The following is a 16611-nucleotide window of genomic DNA, read 5'->3' as shown; positions in this document are numbered from 1 at the left end:
TCAGCCTCTTCACAATGATTTTGACAACACTTTTCACTTTTTTAAGAGCTAAATCCTTTGTCTGCATTTCCATTTAGTGTTTAACATTATTATTATTTTGACAACATTACACAGACAGTTAAGCATTCTCATTAGTTTATGGCAATGTCAGAGCCAAAGACTCCTCAAACTGACATTAAGAAATAATTGCTGTTTCAATCTGACACCAGTTCTAATGATAATAATGAGGTACAATGGCAAATAAACAGCTCTACAGGACTGCAGGGCTTCTAGCAAACACTCTGTCTGACAGCAAGAGTTTCAGAACTCACAACAGCAGATTCAGAGAGAGGATCCTCTTTATATATTCAATATATCAGCACAACTGCGATTCAGCCGAAGGTAATCACAGCCGTGCTGATATAGAGCTATATCGCACAACTGCGAGTACGATATTGCCTATATACAACAGTTAGACAGCGCAAGTATGTAAATAAATAAGAAACAACCACAGAGTGTCTTAATAAACTCTCTTGTGTGTAGAACTACTTCCGCCACAGATTCAAAGCTGCCACTGATAGATAAACAGACGCTAATTTAGACGTCACTTTAGAGCTAGCAACAATGGCTTGGGCTCCTTCAAAGAAAGTAATTCGTGTATTAGAGTATTATTGAGCAGAGTATGTTTATGTTTAACCACTACAGAGACATCCAATAGTAGCCAGCGGCAAATGTCGGCGCTGATTGCCGGTGATTGCCCAGTCTTCACATCTCTGAAAATGACAGAGCAAATTTTCAATTAGGTGCTATCTTTATAAATAAACTGCAGATTCGTGTTTTAAACAACTACATTCTAGCCTGAAAAGCTCTTAAAACTACATTCCGTGACACAACAACAACAGTATTTTTTTGAACATGTGGGTTTTCTCTTCCACCATTGCCGCTTACTGATAGAAATGCTGCCTGTGTCTTTAAGAACTATTTGTTACAACTTGAAGGAAATAATATTATCACATAATACTGTACAGTAAAATGGGAAACACTTTATAACACTTACACATTTATTAATATATTTTTAAAATTAAAAAGTTGCTGTTGAACTAACAATGAACTATTGTGTTTGTATCCATTAACATTAAACATGATTAATAGGCTAATATAATGCTCACTGTACATCATGTATGAATTAAAAAGTGACTTTATTTAAAAGTATTGTCATGAAAAATTGTAGATATCGATCCAATCAAAATCCATGATAAAGTAGCTCCTATCTTGTAGCAGCGTAGCGCAAACACTTAGTTCTGTCATGAAACTCTAGATGGCGCAGGCTGATAGTAGGGGTGGGCGATATGAGCTAAAATTCATATCACAATATTTTCCACTGTCCAGACGATATCGATATTATATCGCGATATGAGAAAAAAATATGGAATCACATTTTAGTAGACCTTAGTTAAATTGCAGGCAATATATGTATCTTATCTAGGGGGTGGGAAATGGAATCTTTAGGCACCTCACCATCCGATCCAATTCCGATTCTAGGAGTCACGATCCGATTCCAAAAGGATTCTTGATACTTTTTTTCTTATTAATTAATTTGCTTATTAATTTTTTTTTAATAACATATGGAATTATAAGTAGCTTACTTTGTAAATAATTAAAAGTTAAAAAATACATTAATACTGTATGTTAAGAATTTTATATAGGGACATATATAAAGTTTCAAAACAAGCCTAATTGCCTAGTAAATAATAAAGAGGAACAACGAAACATTACAAGCAATAAACAAAGAGTGCTTTCAGAACCTTTTAAGAGCTGTTAGTGATTTTTCACTTTCTCAGCTTTATGGTTGTTTGATTATTACTGATGCCATAGCGGGAGGTCTAATAGGCTGCATCCAGACTATGGACAGATCTGTTTTGAAATATAAGAAGTTTCTGTCCTGTATGTTTAATACTTTAAGACATAACTGACTGTGTTTATATCAATTTCGCGTCATAAAAGCATTTTGAGAAGCAAGTACATTTAAGCACTGTAGTCGCACACAGCCGCATGCGCGAGCGCGCTTCACAAAGCGAACGTGAGAATTTGAAATCGAAAGCAGCCTTCTGTCATTGAATTTCATATTTTAATATATAAGCCCACAGCATTCCAAACAACGTAAACGATGCCTTCGTGGAGCATTAGTAAGGAAAACAGGCCTACCGGCGGGCAAGACCACAAACTGCAAGCGTAACATCAAGCAAAGTGCGCGTTTCTCACAGCTCTCTCATACCCTGTGCAATGAATAGCGCGAATGTAATTTGGTTCAGCTTTTCCGAACTTTCCGAGCTTCACGCTCAACTTCAGTAGGAATTGATTGAAAATGCTCGCTCTGATCCGTGCCAGTGGACAAGCAGCGTCATCGCGCATCGGTTAAAAACTAAGCTCATAATCAATCCAGAATCGTTGCATCTATGCATCGATTTTTTTTCTCCCACCCCTATTGTCTGTATGCACGCATATTTGTTGCTGTTGTGTTTTTGAGTAGGTGGTTTGTGCTCTATTAATTAGGACTGTTTCAATGCTCTCTGTGTTTGATTAATGCCTGTGTAGTGAGGCGTTGGACACGGTAGAGGACAAAAAGTTAAAAGTTCAGCCTCGACTCTGTATCGTCATTACTAGTGTTAAAAGCTGTAAAGAGTACAAAATTAAACAAAACAATACAAATGCAAAATTAGAGTTTATGAATATTTAACGGTATCCACGGTATCGCAAAATCTATATTGTGGCACAACATCATATCGGTTGTCACTTTCATACCGGTATAGCGCCAAACCCTAGCTGATAGGTCTAGGGATGGGCAGATCGATATGAAGTATCGATATATCGATACTGACGTTGAGTATTGAAAGTATCGATACTCAAATTAAAATATCGATACTAAAGTGTGTTTTTTTTTTTTTACCACCAGTTATTTTGTTTATTTAACAATAAATTTAATGCATACAATATACATTGAATTGGACAAATAACCTATGTTAGCGAATAATTTGTAGCAGAAGTATTTTCCTGCTCATCTGAACACGCAAATACTGCAAGTCAGAACCAATCAATCACAGAGTGTTCGCTCACTGCCGACACAAACAGGGTTGCGTTTAGTATCGTAAGAAAGTATCGTTTCCTAAAAGCATTGATGCTTTGGGGAAACTCAGCCCAGAACAACTCTTAACAGAAGACAGAAAAATATAATATTATTATTATTATTAGTTATTTCACAATAAACAAAATGAAATAGTATCCTACATACTTTGTGCAATTACATTTATTTACATTGAAGGTTAAATGTTCATATTGATGTTCTGTCAGAATACAAATGTTTTATTTTATGGGTGCAACAGCCTGTCACTGGCAGCTTATGAAAATGAACCATTACTACAGTGGCATATAGTAGGCTTATTTGTAGATTTGGTTTACCAAGTAAACATTTTAACTATGTGTAAACAAAAATGTAACCTAATAAACTGCAATTAAGGCATAATGAATGTTAAAATGCCTTTCAAATATAATGTTAAGTAAGTAACCCATTTTACTCTTATTAATTCAATAATTGAATGTTCAAATCTATAAATTCATATTAGAGATATCGTATCGATATCGGCGATATTGGCCTTGAAAGTATCGGTATCGTATCGAAAACAAAATAAGTGATATCGCCCATCCCTAGATAGGTCCTTAACTCAATTTGGTAGTGATCACATCATTATCTACATAGTGCTGATTGGTTGCTGTTGCTTTAACGGCCAATGTGCTGCGGCTAAACATTCAAATACTGGTAGTGTTTGCTGTTAGCAGTCTGCAGCACGCTTTCAGAAATCCTCCTCCTTCACACCTGTATAGATCTGCGGGGGTTATTTCATGTGTGTTATATGTGCAGCAGCAGTATGTCTCACATGCTCACAGCAATGTCTGTGAATGTTTAGGCAGTAGCAAGTCTAGGCACTTGCCCTGCAACAGCAGCAGCAGCGTAGCAGATCTATTCCGCAAAGGCCAAATCCATTAACATTGCCATATCCATTACCATGCCAATCTCTCCGAGAGTTCTCATGACAGAACTCTATTAAAACTGTATGACAAAACACAAAGTACTACAGTATACTACATATCACATTCACATGCAATGAAGAGATACAGAGTAAAAGCGCTTCAGTGACTATGGAGTAAAGGGATAAATGAAACCTTAATTAAGGAACAAGTCTGGACCCCAGGGTTAATTTCACAATCTTCCTCTATGCCTGTAATCAGCAGGTGGACCTGCAACCGACGCTCCATCAGAGACCCCAATTTCCAGAAAACCTCCTGCTGTTAATCCTATTATTGTAATATCATGTGATAGAGATTTAGAGTTATTCTTTGAGAAAAGAGAGCTCATCAAACACCACCAGGCTGATTTCTCTCACACGATGGGATGGCACAATTAGAAACATTTTTAGAGTTATAGTTTAAAGTTAAGTCGCACTTTAATATGTTAGCCTCATGGGTGAAACATAATCTCAGTAATGATTCAACTGCACAGCTAAATCCAAATTACATTTGGATAAGTTAAAATTAACAAGACAGTAATGATACACAATAAAACACCTTGCGTATGCAAATCTCTCCAGTTGGTTCATTACAAAATATATTATGAAATCCTCAATGAAACTAAATACATTTACATTATACATTTAAATACAATGAGGATGTTCGCGTCTTTGGGTTAACACTGAAAATGGCCTTTCACTAACATGTTTCAACACTTACCCTTCATCCAACATTCCCACACAGTAAAAATTCTCTCGTTAAATTTATGGTTGCCAGAAATTTGGTGAAAAAAAACAAACTGTGACAGGATGCCTGTATATTTTACAATTTATAACCATACATTTCATTAAGTGATATAATGTTAATATACCTGCTTGAACTGCCAAAATCTGCCTTTTTACCTTTAAATGTACCGATAACCACCACAATAGTACAAGGAGTGCAACAAAAACTCACAAGATGAATCAGTTCATTGTAAGTGGCCTGTCCACTAAACAGTGCCATTATGTTCATATGGTGCAAAGGATCATACACACATAATAAATCACCATCATAACATACAACACTAAAATAATACAATAAACATGAACTAAACAACATAAAATGTAACACAAAACACACAAATGTACATTACTGATAACAAAGATAAGAGAAAAAAATGATTTAGTATTAAATTATTTAAATGTAATCATGTTGTGTAATGCAGGGACTTCTGGGAATGTCCTTTTACTTCACCATAAATTATAATAGTTTTTACTTGCAAAAAAAAAAAAAGAAAATAAATCTGTATTTTTAAAAAATACAGTATTTTACAGTAGAATTAAATATAATGCAATGATAAACTATTTAAAGTTTTTCACCATATGTTAAGGTGATGTACAGTCAGTTAACCAATTAACAGGTTTTACTGAAGCATTTTACAGTATTTTCTGCAAAAATTACAAACATTTTTTACAGTGCACCGACACTCACCACTCTTCCATATTCTGAGAGGTTTCTTAGCTCTGGCTTTGCCGGATCCCTCTGTGGGCCGAGGAGTGGAGGTTGGGAGGACAGGGGTTGTGCTCTCCTCTGATGTTGTAGTGATGGGTGCAGGTGTGGTGACAGCAGGAGTGGGTGAGGTCCTCTCTGGGACCCATAGAAACCTGAACCACTGGATTTGAGAGGAGACACTGACCAGGCTCAGGAGCACCAGACAGGTCAGCGGCAGCACCGGGACCGACATGCTGTTTGGCAGAGTGAGGTAGATGAGCGTGCGTCAACCGCTGTTGTAATACAGCCAGAACGCGCTATGACGCTCCTCCTGCATGGCTGCTCTCTACCCCCTAGGAACCCCCTCGGTACCCCAGTGCACCACGCAGACTTTGGTATTCAGCAGGGCAGCCAAATGTCCGATCCTCTACGCCATCATAATGGGATTGTTGAGCACACAGAGGGAGAATGCACAGCCTTTGACCCCCACCTCGGCCCCCTCCTTAAACCCCCTCCACCTTTTACCACCTCTGACTCTGACAAACATTCAGCCCATGGCAATGGGGTTTGCTTACAAAAAATGGAGGATTTCACAACAGTGTGCCGCTATGGAGAGCTTTAAAGCTTGCTAAATATTTTTCTTCATCTTATAAGGACATACAATGCAAGCAAAGTCACATTGAGTGCAGGGAGCAGCACACTTCCATAAGAAGGCATGAGATGCTGGATGAATTTTCAGTGCCACTGGGATTCAGTTCTAGTAAAAGTTCAGAAAGGTAAAGAAAGTAATACAAGAGAGCAGCGGTGAAAGTATGCATTAAATTGATCAAAAGTGACAATTAAGATTTCTATTTCTAATAAATTATGTCTATTCATCAAAGAATCCTGGAAAAAATATGTTTTCTATTTGAATACATTTAAAATGTAATTTATTCCTGTGATGGCAAAGCTGAATTTTCAGCATCATTACTCCAGTCTTCAGTGTCACATGATCCTTCAGAAATCATTCTAATATGCTGATTTGCTGCTAAAGAAATATTTCTTCTTATTATCAAGGTTGAAAACAGTTGTGCTGCTTAATATTTTTTTAAACTGTGATACATTTTTTTTTCAGGATTCTTTGATGAAAAAAAAAAAAGTTAAAAAGAACAGCATTTAAAGCCGCGTTTCCACCTAAATTAGCCGGAACAATTTGTTTTTCCCAGGAAAAACTTTTTTCCCAGGAACTTTTCCCCCTCAGACTGTTGCTGTCTGAGTTTCCATCATGACGAAGGACTGTGCGCGACTTTTCAGTTCCCGCTGGATTGCGTCTTCTGCATGTAACTTAATAAAGCCTGAACCTTGTCATCGGTCCATCAGTCGTATTTTTTGTTGATTCGAATAGCAAACATGCACCGCAACAGACTTTTATAAATGGTGGTTGAAATAAAATGCTGTGTGAACTCAACCAATCAGCATGTTCAGCACCCAAGTTCCACCCCAGAAAGTTCCTGAATTTTGAAAAAGTGCTACCTCGTGAGCAGTGACTTTCTGAGGGGGAATTTTTTAATATTTAGACCCTGGTCCCTGCGCTCGAAACACACTGAGTACCACTCCAAAGTCCCTAGTTCCTGGGGAAAGGAAACACGGCTTATTTGAAATAGTTTTTACTGTCACGTTTGAACAATTTAGTGCATCCTTGCGGAATTAAAGTTTTAATGTTTTTCAAAATAATAATTATTTAAAAAAAAATCTTACTGGCCCAAAACGTTTGAACGGTATTGTATTTAAAGGTATAGTTCACCCAAAAATGAAAATTATCCCATGATTTGCTCACCCTCAAGCCATGTATATATGGTGTATCTTCTTTCAGACGAACACAATCTGAGATATATTTAAAAATACCCTTAGTCCTCCAAGGTTTATAATTGTTGTGAACGGTATTCCAAATTCTAAAGACAAAAAAAAAAAAAAAAAAAGCATCCATTCATAAAAAAATATGAATCCATACGACTCCAGGGGGTTAATATAGGCCTTCTGAAGGTTTTGTGTAAGACAAGTATCCTTATTTAAAACTTTATGAAGTAAAATAACGTGCTTCCGGCGCGACAGCCATATGCATTTGCCGTACGTCCAAAAAGCGTTAACTTCCGCAAAGTAGTACACAATGCCATGGCACGCCATGAAAGAAGATAGTCATATACACCTAGGATGGTTTGAGAGTAAGTAAATCATCATGGGATAATTTTCATTTTTGGGTGAACTAACCCTTTAATATGCTATTAAAACTTTAGCCTGGAGTTATCAGACAACTCTCAGAAGGGCATATTCTGGGCCTCTATGTCCAGGAACATGGGAAAACTAGGAGTTAGTACTCTGCAAGCAGAGGGAAAAACCAGGGCATGGAAATACTGAGCCAAATTCATCAGCCAAGTCTCCACAGCTCAGTGATCACAGCACATCAATACGGTGACAAAGAGAGTCTGTTCTGATCCATAGGGTGACAGTGTGTGCTTGAGATTGTTGCAGATTGTTAGGGTTTAATTTACAATAGGGTTGTTGGGAGAAGAAAAGCTTCATGTAGACCTGAAGGGCCAATGGGGTAAGTAACTGTTATTTTAACTGCATTTATCTGTCAAAATAAAAATATACAGTAAGACTTTAAGATGTGTACAAAAAAATCATATTCAAAATCTTTCAAAAAACTCACTTTTATATCTACAGTAAATCAATAAAGAGTGGACATCTCTGAGCTGAACAAATGAAACAGTCTGATTTTATTGACAGTTACTTGCCTTTAATGCCCTTCAGCCTTTAAATCCACTAAATATCCACTATATCCTGCTTCATTTACCAATCTGATGTGTCTATTGTGAAGGTATTTTTTAATTAATCATAACTAACATTCCTTTTTCTTGCAGGATTAACATGCTTTTGAAAACTAAATGTCCCCAAAGTCTGCCAAAACTAGTGTGTGTTATATAACAAAAGAAGAAACAAAACTAGACGGCTGTCTAAATATATAACCTCAAGACTTGAGTAGCAAGCTGAAGTATCAAGAAATCCAAATTTGCTTTTACCTAGTAACAGAGAATTACACATATGAAGAACCAATCATACCAGAGAAAACTTATGTAGGCCTAATGAATCATGTCACCGTTGCCATGCACTTATTCTATATAAAGGTCATTGACAAATAAGTTTTTTAAAATTGTTAAAAACAAGACGGAAAAAAGTTTGTCACCAAAAAATTAATTTGGTTTTACTGAATGACGATATTTTCAAACAATACTAACAGGCTGATATCTAGCTAGTTAGCTTGTTAGCTAGCTAGCAAAAGGACAATCAGACATTTTATATTTAATACAAGTTTTTAAAATATTACAACATTTTCCATGTTTTATAGCGGTTGTACCGAATGACCTGACGTTTCGGGACATCCGTATGAGCAAGTGAAAACATGAATTTTTCAATTTTTGACTTGATCCAAAATGGTCCCTTTATATTGGTTACCCCGAATGACATCAATGAAATTCATTTTTCCAGACATTCTTTCTCATAACAAAGCAACTACTTTTACACATAATTTTAATACTATTTTGCACTGTTGATATATGATGTTATAAAATCATGCCAGAATAAAAAATATATACATTTATTACATTTTACGATATTTTAATCACAAATGAAATGGCTGTATTGGCCTTTGGATGGTTAAACCGAAGGACCTTTTGACCCTTCAAAATCTTTAAAATACCTTTATATGTAGCAAAATATAATTAAAACCTTTTCAGTAAAATTCAGTGAAAGAGATCTAGTTGTACTACCTTACATACTTTGGATGTCATATCTTTGTTTTTTATTATTATTAAGGCCTTTGGACAAAAAAATGACCTGTCACGTCATTGACCCATAAATTATTGTACTCTTTTTGTCCAGGGGATTCTCTCTGAAATTGGTCTGAGATCCTCCTGGCTGAGATTAAAGCATATTCGAAGGCATTGTCTGGAGTCCGTCTGATTACTACTGAGCGGAAGGCTAGACACTACATATATTACTTCTATTCCCAAGTGATGGTCATTAGTGGAACACTAGAGACCTGATAATGTTCAAAAGGGTGGCGAGACATTGTCCGACTCGAAGCAGGTGTCAAAGAGACGTTGCAGAGTATAAATTTGTAGGTGCCAAAGAGGAGACGCCTAGGGTGTCGAAGTGGAGACTTAAGTCAGGTGCGTTCCTATTCATCCTAGTAATACATCCTGCTGTGTGTCAAATCCTGACTCTGGGTGTGTGAAAGGGTAACTCTTAATGTACTCTGAAAAAAAAAGAGGTTTTGGAGTGTAAAGGTCAATAATAAGGAAGGCAGAGGGTCAGCTTACCATTGCGTCTCATGTGAATATGAAGGAACTCAAACTGTTATCCTTTATTTGATACCCAAAGGTTAAGCAGCAGAGATGATTTTCCCATCCAACCATCCACATTATTCCCTTTCCTGTACCTCAGTAACATTCAGTAATTGGTTTATTGTTAAAAGCCATCAGCTGTGCAATACTGTGGATTTCTTGTCTATAGAAAAGTCTCAATTAGCAGCCGTGGCCTCTACTCAAGGGCATTATGCCTAATGGACCAATTAGACAGTACTGTCCTCTAAATGCCAGAGCCTGAATTAAGAGCTAGACACGAATGAAGTCCTAGACACCTTGTTTGCATCACATTTCTCTCACTGAAAAAGTCAGTATTTATACAGAGTAAATATATTCTAATAGCCAATTACTACATGATTCAACCTCTTGAAGCACTTATTGTGGTACTTAGGCACTGTGACTTTTAATTATAAAAAACATTTTTTGAGAATATAATAACAACTGACTCTAGAATCACAATATTGTGAAGGTTCTGTAAATGGAATGGAATTAAATTTTAACCCTTTCAACAGAGTGTGTCAGAATCCTGCTAATATCACAAACAGTGATCATCCAGCTCTCCCTAGTGGTGAATTACAGAAACTCACCACTAGTGTAAGATCTAACATGTCACTCAAACAAGCTCACAGAAACAACACAAAATATGTCAGGAAATCCCACAAACATGTATAAATACTGAAAATCCTATGAAGACATATAAACAAAGTGATTAGCTAACATGCTAATCACTCTTTTTAAATCAAAACATTTCGATGTAGAAACACATATTATGAGTTTGAACCCTGCACTGGCGCAAGTATCAGTGTGGTGGTCCATCGTGTCGACTGATTGGTCATAAGTGCATGTGAGGGTCTTAGTACGGAGGGATTAGCATCAGCGCTAGTGAGAGAACAGGAGCTGACAGTAGTTGGGCTTCAGTAATCAATTAGCAAAATGAAGGAGGCTTTGTGGGTGAACAAAAACAGTGCTTAGCCACATTAAATCAAAATCACACTCCAGAGCCTTTTCAGTACAATCTGCACTCGTCTGTTTTTTTAGTGTCTCCATGGGCTGTTACTCAAGGGCAGTAGCATACTTGATGTCAGACGGTATTTTGTGGCCTGTTGTCTGATTAGTTGTTTACATCTTCATCTCCAACTAAGAGCAGAAACCCCACAGTTATAACCCAGGGAAACAATCAGTGGGCACTGGCTACTGAATTAGACAGGGAGACTGTTGTTTTGCAAGGCATCTTTGTATCTGGCTAAATGATAGTAAATACTGTGTACTGCACAGTGACCCCAAAAAGTATTTGAGTCCTTTTGGACACTTAGATCAAACTTCATGTCAGAAAGAAATAAATGTCAGAAAATACTTTTGTCTTTGTAATTTCGAACCTAAAAAACTCCTCTGTGCTTTGAAAGTGTACTTTTGCACTCATTCTTTAATAAATAAAAAAATAAAATAATAAAAAAAAATAAATAAAAAAAAATTAACAAATAAAAAGCCACTTTGATGTGCTGTTTTATCATACAAAAACATTTATACATTAAGTAACACCAAAGTGTCCAAATTCTTTTTGGGGCCACTAGGCAAATTCAAGCATGAACTAAATCGGAAATAAGTAGCAAATGCATCCATTCATCTAGTACAGTTACAGTAAATTCCCTCTAATACGTAAGCACTGCCCTTTATTTTGAACTTATTTAAGTGAAAGAACTTCACTAAATGTGCCATGAGATGAACCCTTTACCACGTACACAGGTATCTGAACACCGCCAAAATGATCACCTCCACACTAAAGTGAGATCTTGCCAAATATTTTAGTAGTCAAGTTATCTTTAGCTTTCAGCAATATGTATTTGTGGGTGTTTTCTTTGGTACCATGACATAAGCCAATGTGTGACATCACAGAAAGTCAGATTTTTGAACCAATCAAATTAAGCTGCTGGGTGGGAGGGAGGAACTGTGTCCGAGCAGACAGTGGCCTAGTGTTCTTCACTCTGACTCAGGTCATTATAACCTCCTCACACACCTATACGAGTAGAAAGAAGCTCAAACTCAATGCTGCTTCTGTGAAACATGTTTTCTTTACGCCAACAGTCCCCACCCGCTTTTTTCTTGTTGTAGATATGCAAGTAAGCACAGCTTTCTGCAGCTTGTTGAGAGCAGGAAATGTTCGGTTTTATGCGTGTTTACAGTGACCAATACATTCGTCTTACATTTAACTGCTTAACTTTCCTTATTAAACTGTGAAACATTTCAAATTGAACCACTATGGAACTGATTTGCCATACATGGATGGTGTAGCGTCAGAAAGTTACACCTTCTGCTCAATTATACAAATATGAAGAGTTCAGCATGAATGTGGCAACAGCAGGACATGCTATACATTATAACTCCCTCTTATGAGTGCCAGTAAAGTCTGCAGGTTTTAAGGGAGTTTACCATGATTATTGTAAAGCAGAGTTCCTAAGGGTCAGTGATAGGCTCGTCTCCTGGGCAGAGAATGATAGGAATGTTCAGGCCCCCAAGTTCTGTCCAACCTAAATCATTCAATCACCCACCTGGAGGTCACAGTTGACTGACAATGGAGGAGGCTCCCTAAAGTAATTACAAAACTGCATGGAGAAGGAGAGCAAGGCAAAGAATAATCACAGAGAGAGAGAAAATGTGGCCCTCAAAAAGTTTTTTGGGGGTACCTCTGTGACAGGAAAGCCGGAAGGGAAAAGTAACACTTTTATATGATGCTTCATGTTGAAATGAATTCTGGGAAACAGTGATCAGATCAACCGAGAAGGATGTTGATTGTATCAGGGTGCTAATCTGAGGGTGTTAATATCAAAATACTAAGTTAACATTAGAGTTTGTTTAAATGCTTTTAAATGTGCCTGACTTTGCTTCTTTGAATATTTGTGGTTAACTGTGAGAGTAAAGACAAATCCAATCAACCAACCAACCGAATGGACATTATTAGATTATTGACTATATTAACCCAGAGAAACATACTTGTGGGTGCTGTGGTGTAGTGCTCTTAACTTAAGGCTGCTCCAGACAGACTACACAGATAATACACAGATGAGTCAAAACATTATGACCACCTGCCTAATGGGTTGTTTGCAATCACGTGGTTCTGGTGACGTGCGAAATTAATGTGGAGGGCAAGCAGTGAAATTTAGAATGGAAGAGATGGAGAAAAGTCCATACTGTGCTGGTTTAGAAAGGTATAAACAGAAAATCACAACATATTTTGGACGTGAACCTTATGTTATGAAGGGGAGCGATTTTTCTACTGAATTGAATGACTTGACTGCCATCGAGGAGGTAGATATAGAGAATGTGAAGCTGCTGTCACGCTGTGTTCAGTTCTAGTCTGGTTTGTTTATATCGCGCTGCCTTTCTGCTATAAGTTAGGGTAGTATTTTGGATTTTCTGTCGTGATTGTGAAAAATGTTGCCATTGTAGGTCATTTATGAGGAATCGAGAATTACAACAGGAGCTCACAACATCGTTCAGGGAAAAAACGGTGTAATACAATTTTCGCCTTTTCTACGTGTGGAGCCACCGTGGATCGAACTTCTTGGTCTGGCATATACATATCACAGATGTTCAATTGGATTAAGATCAGGGGAATTAGGAGGTTAGGGCAACTCTTCATCATGTTCCTCAAACCATTCCTGAACAATGTGTGCAGTGTGGCAGGGTGCATTATCCTGCTGAAAGAGGCCACTTCCACCTGATGTCCACATGTATGGTTGGACCCAGGGTTTCCCAACAGAATGTTGCCCAGTGCATCCTGGTGTCATCACTTTCCTAGTTAAGCGGTGCACATGTACATGGCCATCCAAGTGATGTAACATTGGACCAGACGATCTTCTTCCACTGGTCCAGTTCTGACGCTCACATGCCCATTGTAGGCACTTTCGTCGTGAACAGGGGTCTGATTGGTCTGCGGCTATACAGCCCCATACTCAGCAGTGTGCCATGCACTGTGTGTTGTGACACATTCCTCCCATAACCATCATTAAAATTTAGTGTGTCGTGCCACAGTAGACCTTCTGATGGTTCAGACCAGACGGGATAGACTTCGTTGCTCTCTTACATCGATGAGCCTTGGGCGCCCAACACCCTGTCGTCAGTTTGTGGTTTGTGCCTCCTCAGACCACTGTTGGTAAATTCTCACCACTGCTGACCAGGAGCAACCCACAACTTTGCTGTTTCAGAGATACTCTGACCCAGTCGCCTTGCCATAACAATTTGTCCCTTGCCAAATTCGCTCAGATCTTTATTCCGGCCCATTTCTCCTGCATTCAGCACGTTGATTACGAGAGTGGATTGTTTGCTTACCATCTAATCTACCTAGACCTTAATATGTGGCCTTGTTAGGAGATGATCAATGACATTTGCTTCACCTCTGATTGTCATATTGTATTGGCTCATCAGTGTAGATAATTGTTTTTTGTTTTTAATTATTTGTTTTGTTCGTTTATGTGGTGGTAAAGATTATAATTCATATAATAATCATTACAAACCATATTATTAATAATAAAATTAATAATAAACAAACACATACATACTCTATATAGAGAGAGAAAGAGAGAGAAAGCGAGTCTACTCCTGACTTCATATACAATTACACTATTTTACACTTACACTTACTATTTTTAGACTCATTAGAATCATTTATTTATTTATTTATTTATTTATTTATTTGGTGATAGCAATTCTATTCCCCTTTGTGATTTCACATACAAACACAATTACAAACTCAGACTAACATGCATACCTTTATTTCCAGTATTATTATAGTGTGTGCTGCGACTGACTGTCTGTAGAAATTAGGTAATTATGTACACCAGCACACTGACAAGCCCTAGACCAGCACACTGTAGACAAGGAAGAAAACACAACAGTGGACAACAGCTATCCATTCAGGCCATTCTCAAACTCAGTCTGACCCTTACCAAGACTTCCCTGGGAAAGATGAGCTTGATGGGGTGGGGGGCTGGAGGAGTGATGTGTTTTTTTCCATGCTGTGTATTTTCCGATGTGTATAATATATCACTGTATGGGCTAAATGGATGTATTGTATATCAGGAAAAACTGCAGAGCAGAACTTCCTTGCAAATCGATGATGTCACTTTTAGGGTCAATGTACTTTTTCAGCGTATTACAGTATCTGATTCATTTAAGGAAAACAGAGGAAAGATGCTACTAACTCTTCTAAGGTGATCTGGTCTGCTGCAGTATTGTGGCCAGAAAAATCAAACAGGGACTTTTTGGAGTGAAACACAGCCATTTAAACTCAACAGAGCAAAGTAGGCTACGTCATGCATCAGCCACAACCATCAACATATCGGTGACAAACAGTAGGTAAACAATAATACAAGCATTATATTTTATATTTATTGAATCACTTGGCTAAAAATGACACATTTTACAGGACTGCTTTGCTATATTTAGAGGACTTCCCAGGCAGGTGTTATCACAGCAAGAAAGAGATCAAAGATATTAGGCTATTGTACGTGTTTGATTAAAGCTGAATTCGATTAATGCTGAACATTTATTGATTTTAGAGGATTCCTTCCTCTCAATGTGAATTCAGAAATGCAGTGACAACCTCCAACAAATATGATGCCATAAATTATGCCAACAAATCCAAAGCAAAACATACAAATGACCTTCTATACACAACTTACTACATCAGGTACAGGACAAAGCCATGTATAACATGAGCAGTGCAGGAATGAATCAAACCGCAGCAGCAGCACCAGTCTACTTCACCCATGTCTGTATGAAATTTACTGAAAATTCCACTTTACTAGTGGAATAGTGGCAAAAAGACTGTCTGATCTCTCCTCAGACAGCTTCACTGCTGAAGCTGAACTTATATTGGCTCAAATTCCACAAATCAGTATTTGGCCACAAGTCATTAAATGTTGTCTAAACTAAAAGTAGTTAGACAATCCCAGACAAATGAAAAAAATATTCTATATTATTATCTACACTAAACAAATATTCTGTTACTATTATGCTACTACTTTTAACCCTTACCTTCATTGTATGGTGAATGGGAGAGATCAACCCATGTACAATATGACAAACTTAATATGACAAGTTTTTGTGACACAAAAACTAACAATACTTTTTACAGCATTTATTAATCTTTGTTAATGTTCAATTCTATATACACTACAGTTCAAAAGTTCAGGGACAGTAGGATTATTTTTCTTTTTATAAAGAAATTAATACTTTTATTCCGCAAGGATGCATTAAATTGATCAAAAGTGATAGTCAAGATATTTATAATGTTACAAAAGATTTCTTTTTATGTAAATGCTGTTCTTTTGAACTTTCTATTTATAAAAAAATTCTAAAAATGCATATCATGGTTTCCACAAAAATATTAAGTAGCACAACTATTTTCAACATTGATAATAATAAAAAAATGTTCCTTGAGCAGCAAATCAGCATATTAGAATGATTTCTGATAGATCATGTGACACTGAAGACTGGAGTAATGACGCTGAAAATTCAGCTTTGCTATCACAGGAATAAAGTACATTTTAAAATATATTCAAATAGAAGTAAAAAATATGTTAACAATATTTCTGTCTTCACAGTATTTTTGATTAAATAAATGCAGTCTTGGTGACCATAAGAGACTGTCCATAGGGGCGTTTACACAACACCCTTTTCAACTAAAAACTTTTTA

General features: G+C 37.0%; 1 protein-coding gene across 10 annotated transcripts in view; it reads right to left on the bottom strand.

The window, feature by feature from the left end:
- Positions 1 to 16611, bottom strand: part of col15a1b (collagen, type XV, alpha 1b) — a 51568-nt gene that overhangs the window by 31545 nt on the left and 3412 nt on the right. The window contains exon 1 of one of the 10 annotated variants that reach the window (XM_051874547.1): positions 2185 to 2502. The exons of the other annotated variants lie outside the window; for them this stretch is intronic. Within the exon in view, the coding sequence (XP_051730507.1) occupies positions 2185 to 2218 (34 nt within the window). The 5' untranslated portion in view covers positions 2219 to 2502. Of the gene's footprint in view, positions 1 to 2184; positions 2503 to 16611 lie in introns of those variants that run through there. 10 annotated transcript variants of the gene reach the window in all.

Source organism: Ctenopharyngodon idella, chromosome 2 (assembly GCF_019924925.1).
Source record: "Ctenopharyngodon idella isolate HZGC_01 chromosome 2, HZGC01, whole genome shotgun sequence".
NCBI lineage: Eukaryota > Metazoa > Chordata > Actinopteri > Cypriniformes > Xenocyprididae > Ctenopharyngodon > Ctenopharyngodon idella.
The sequence above is the reverse complement of the archived record's forward strand: the minus strand, read 5'-3'. Positions and strand labels throughout refer to the sequence as shown.